The sequence below is a fragment of the Brassica oleracea genome, chromosome C1 (genome assembly GCF_000695525.1).
Source record: "Brassica oleracea var. oleracea cultivar TO1000 chromosome C1, BOL, whole genome shotgun sequence".
NCBI classification, from domain to species: Eukaryota; Viridiplantae; Streptophyta; class Magnoliopsida; order Brassicales; family Brassicaceae; genus Brassica; species Brassica oleracea.
The window spans coordinates 12,015,261-12,019,652 of NC_027748.1; the positions used below are offsets into that span (position 1 = coordinate 12,015,261).

Consider the following 4,392-nt stretch of genomic DNA (forward strand, 5'->3'; position numbering starts at 1 on the left):
TTTTCTTATATGTTATATTTTGAATTTTTTTAAAACGACTTTAAATTACAAAAATGTAAGTTTTCCTTAAGTATACGACTAAAAACATTAAAATGACATGTATCAATTCGATGGTTGATTTGAAAGCTTTCAAAACCATATGGAAGATAAAAGTCAAAATAATTCAACTGTGAAAACAATACTGTTCACTTTTTTTCAAAAATGTGTTCGATGAAAAATAAGGTTTTTATGTCATAATTTGTTTAATGTACAATCCGATCAACCCATGATGAATTAATTATAGTTTTGTTCCATTATTTTTGATAAAAATTGATCCGATCCATCAGAAAGAAATTATATAATAACAACAAAAAATATTATATATATATATAAATAAAATGATCAAATATATAAAAGAAACTATCGAAATATATACAAATAAATTCACCCTGCGCAAGGCGCAGTTCTTATCCTAGTATCATATATTCCTTTTGCATTTACATTCTAGACCATATAAATTGAAGTATCAAAATTAGTAGATGAATACAAGATTTAACGTGTGGTTAATTTATTAGTGCAAAAGAAGATATTGATATACTTTAGTTCATTACTCGAATACAATAAGAAAATATCGATACGGCAATCTATTAAACAAAATTAGTTAAAGCAAGTCTAGATATTATAAAAAATAAAGTAACAGTCCAAAAAATGTTGGACTATAAATACGTCAGTGGTGGTGTGTAATGTTAAACACACAGACGAGAATCCTCTCACATTCTCTTTTCTTTCTTCTCTCCCATATACACACACTTTCTCTCTCTATACCCATTCTTCGTCTTCTACCTCGGCGACACCACTAGTAGTCACTCAAGTCGTCGAAAGGAGAACATCAAAAAAGGTCAGTACCTTTCTGTAAATCTGAAACAGATTCTCTCATAATTTCAAATCAGATTATACAAAAGCGAGTGATATTCGGAGCCGCGTGAACATCGATTTTCATCTAGCAAACCGTTCATCGACATGATTGATAGCGAATACAAGTCGCGTCGTGTGATTCGATACCCTAAAAAGTTCTTCCTCTGATTTTTACTTTTACAGATTTTCGGTGAGAAGGATCGAGTGAGAGATTCTTCATCGGCTTTAGTTGTCTACACGTCTGTGCTCATGAGCCGACGGCGACTACTGTTATCGGCGACGATACTCTCGTATTTGCTCCACGGAATGGCTCTCGTCTCCGTCGTAGCCTCCGGTAAAACGAAAAACCCTAAAACCAAATGTCGATTGATTCGTTTTCTATTTTATCACTTTTTCTTATTCGCTGAGTATATTAACGGTTGAATGTATCAGGCGTGGAGGAGGTTAGAGATAACGTGGATTTGACCAAAACGACGACGTTAGCTACAACCTCTACGCATCGGAAGATGCTACGTCTCTCTCATGGTAAGTGGTAAATCACAAAAAAAAAAAAACTCATACCAAATCGGTGATTATTTTTAGTCCTATGCGTTGATTTTTCTCCATTTACTGTGTTTGTGATAAGTCTCTGTGAAAACACACTCACACACACCTTCCTGATGCGCTCATCGTCGTCCTTTCTGTTTTGTTAATATTCACAGTGTCGTCTGTGTTTTTGCACGTCTGTGTTTTCTTGCTCCCTTTTTGTTTCTTTGTTCGTTATGCGTGGGCCCATTTTTATTAGCCTCGTGACTCGTCTATAAACTAAAAACATACTATATAAACATTATCTTAATAGATTTTTTTTTCAAAGTGTCGGACATTTTTATGCTATTGGATGATAACAAAAATAAACATAAAATTGTCATTTGAATTTTTTTTTTAATTTGAATTAGTTTAAAATATTTCTTTTGGGAATTGGTTCTTCTAGCTGATTCTACGTTCTTGTTTGACTGATGAGACCGTAGACGGCGTACAACTGTAGAACCCAGCTGTCTATTGATTTACCTTCTTTTACTTTAGCATTTCCAAAATTTGAAAAATATTCAAACTTTGTGAAATATTAGCTTAAATTCATCTGTGTTTTTTCTTAACAAAGCAGAGACGAGAGTAGAGCCGGATAGGATCGGAGAGAAGTGCAAGAAGTCAGACATTGTGGTGAACCAGGCAGCGACCGAACCTATGCCCAACGGAATACCCGGTTACACCGTGGAGATCACGAACCAGTGCATGTCTGGATGCAACATCTCGAGGATCCACGTCAGCTGCGGTTGGTTCAGCTCCGTTAAGTTGGTTAACCCGAGGGTTTTCAAGCGTATTCACTATGATGACTGTCTCGTCAACAACGGGAAGCCTTTGCCTTATGGCTCTACGCTCTCTTTCCACTACGCCAACACTTTCCCTTACCGTCTCGCCGTCGCATTCGTTACCTGCTCTTGAGACCGGATCTTTTTCTTTCTTATATAGGATAAGATGATAGTAGAAACATGGCGGGAGGAAAATTAAGATACAGGAAGTATGATTGATATTAATCATATTCATACCACACTCATCCTCTTTTGGGTTATTTTCTTCTCTTTAGGATGTTAAATGTTTTTGAGCAACAGTGATATATATATAAAAGAATCTATCAACCTCCCCCCCCACCCTCCCCTCTATAAGCTATGCTCAATAACTATGGTTGATATTATTAGCTGGAAAGTATAAAAAGTCATCAACACCCTAGAACAAGCCCCTTAGACGAGATAAAGAACCTATGAGTCCAAGCAAGCTCAAGTTTTAACTTGGTTCGGGTTTTATATGCCAATCCTTTCCCTTTTGACATATATGAATCATATATGTAAAGAAGATTCAGACGCAACAGTAGTAATAGGGATGCTAAGAATATCACGGGCAAGCAAAGCTAAGTCACCATATCTGTGTTGCTTATCTTTCCAGTAGTCTAACACCTCCATATCTGAGAAAGCCGAAATATCAACTTTAGTATCAACCAAATACATGTTCAGATTTATCCCTTCGTTGTTTGAACCAAACTGGATACACCTTTCAAGCTCAAGCAGATCCTATATTCAAACAAAATCAGAGATAAAGAATTAATTAGCGAATTATCAAGATGTCAAAATAAACAAGAACTTTATGTCAGATACTTACATCATCAATATCATCTTCAAGAGGAGATTCTGTAAGGAGCTCATGTGATTTCTTGGAAATATGGAAGAACTTTCTGGTGACTTTGAACTATACTCTTTATAAAGCAACTCCAAGCTCTTCCTTACGACTTCAACCTTCTTCTCAGAAGTTCTAGGATCCAGCTTATGATAAGCTTCCCTAAGCATCTGCAGCTTAATCCTTGGGTCTAGTACTGCTGCCATAGCTAAAATAAGACTGTACTCGTCCCAGTATTTAGCAAACTTACTTTGCATATCCACAACCATTAATCTTATCTCATTATCCTTACACCTTGCATAACTCTTCAACAACTACTCGATCTTCCATACTAGCATGAAATAAACACTGGCTGTGGGGTAGTTAACTCCAGAGAAGTATGTTGTGATTGTACTAAATGGCTTCAAGAAGTCTCGAATCTTCTCACCGCGATCTCACTCTTCTTTAGAAGGCAAACATTTGTAGTTTCTATCATACAAATGCAGATTATCAAAGGCTTTACGAAACTTGAGAGCTCTCACCAACATCTCGTAAGTGGAGTTCCACCGTGTGTCCACATCCAAAGACAAACCAGCACTGCTTTCAATACCAGCGCTCTCAAGACACGTAGCAAAAGAATCCTTCCTTGAATCAGAAGCTTTCACATACTTAACGCTCTCCCTAATGTTCACCAAAAGACTAGAACCGAACTCTAACCCTTTCTTGACAATCAGATTCAAAATGTGGGCGCAACACCTTACATGGAGGAACTTTCCATCGCACAACAAGCCATTCCCACTCTGCAGACGATGAGTAAGGATCTTTTGCATGTTGTCATTAGCAGAGGCGTTATCTAAGGTGAGGGAAAACACTCTTCTCTCTAACCCCCACTCCTTTAGGATATCAAAAATCTTCTTGGCTATTGCTTCACCGGTATGTGGAGGTTTGACATCACAAAATGCAAGGATGTGACTATGTAGCTTCCACTTCTCGTCAATATAATGAGCAGTCAGACATATGTAACCCCTAACTTGGCTACGACTCGTCCATAGATCAGAAGTGAAACTCATTCTACCCTGGTAACTTGCAAACATTTCTTTCAGCTTAAGCTTCTCTATTTTATATCTCTTGTACACCTCCCTACTTGCGGTTTGTCTACACATATGCTCACACTCTGGATTAAGATACTTATCTCTCTCTCTAACCTTTTCATACTCCACATAACGAAAAGGAAGATCATGATAAATAATAATCTCAGACACCATTTCCTTATCAACTTTGGGATCATATTCAACAACTTCGGTTTCTGGTTTT

The 4,392-nt window shown here is 37.0% G+C and overlaps 2 protein-coding genes across 3 annotated transcripts; one reads left to right on the forward strand and one right to left on the reverse strand.

Annotated features, from left to right (window-relative positions):
- Positions 1 to 744: 744 nt before the first annotated feature.
- On the forward strand, positions 745 to 2,574 carry LOC106313604 (protein TAPETUM DETERMINANT 1). 2 transcript variants are annotated; one of them, XM_013751499.1, is made up of 4 exons: positions 745 to 877; positions 1,078 to 1,228; positions 1,327 to 1,419; positions 2,033 to 2,574. In XM_013751499.1, the coding sequence occupies exons 2-4, from the start codon at positions 1,144 to 1,146 to the stop codon at positions 2,371 to 2,373; spliced, it is 519 nt and encodes a 172-aa protein (XP_013606953.1). In that variant the 5' UTR covers positions 745 to 877; positions 1,078 to 1,143; the 3' UTR covers positions 2,374 to 2,574. The 2 variants fall into 2 exon arrangements, with proteins under 2 accessions (XP_013606953.1, XP_013607025.1); XM_013751571.1 differs by having other exon boundaries at positions 2,036 to 2,574.
- Positions 2,575 to 2,765: 191 nt separating this feature from the next.
- LOC106331661 (zinc finger BED domain-containing protein DAYSLEEPER-like) lies at positions 2,766 to 3,368 on the reverse strand. The gene is made up of 3 exons (XM_013770062.1): positions 3,155 to 3,368; positions 3,085 to 3,113; positions 2,766 to 2,996 (listed from the first exon to the last, which is right to left on the reverse strand). The coding sequence occupies exons 1-3, from the start codon at positions 3,366 to 3,368 to the stop codon at positions 2,766 to 2,768; spliced, it is 474 nt and encodes a 157-aa protein (XP_013625516.1).
- Positions 3,369 to 4,392: the final 1,024 nt, after the last annotated feature.

What these genes read in the sequence shown, in the direction of transcription:
- LOC106313604 (XM_013751499.1), top strand. Translation starts at nt 1,144, where the DNA reads ATGAGCCGACGGCGACTACTGTTATCGGCGACGATACTCTCGTATTTG. An exon ending in CGTCTCCGTCGTAGCCTCCG is followed by an intron (nt 1,229 to 1,326) that starts GTAAAACGAAAA and finishes TGAATGTATCAG; the next exon opens with GCGTGGAGGAGGTTAGAGAT. An exon ending in GATGCTACGTCTCTCTCATG is followed by an intron (nt 1,420 to 2,032) that starts GTAAGTGGTAAA and finishes TTCTTAACAAAG; the next exon opens with CAGAGACGAGAGTAGAGCCG.
- LOC106331661 (XM_013770062.1), bottom strand. Translation starts at nt 3,368, where the DNA reads ATGGTTGTGGATATGCAAAGTAAGTTTGCTAAATACTGGGACGAGTAC. An exon ending in TAGTTCAAAGTCACCAGAAA is followed by an intron (nt 3,114 to 3,154) that starts GTTCTTCCATAT and finishes AGCTCCTTACAG; the next exon opens with AATCTCCTCTTGAAGATGAT. An exon ending in TTGAAGATGATATTGATGAT is followed by an intron (nt 2,997 to 3,084) that starts GTAAGTATCTGA and finishes GTTTGAATATAG; the next exon opens with GATCTGCTTGAGCTTGAAAG.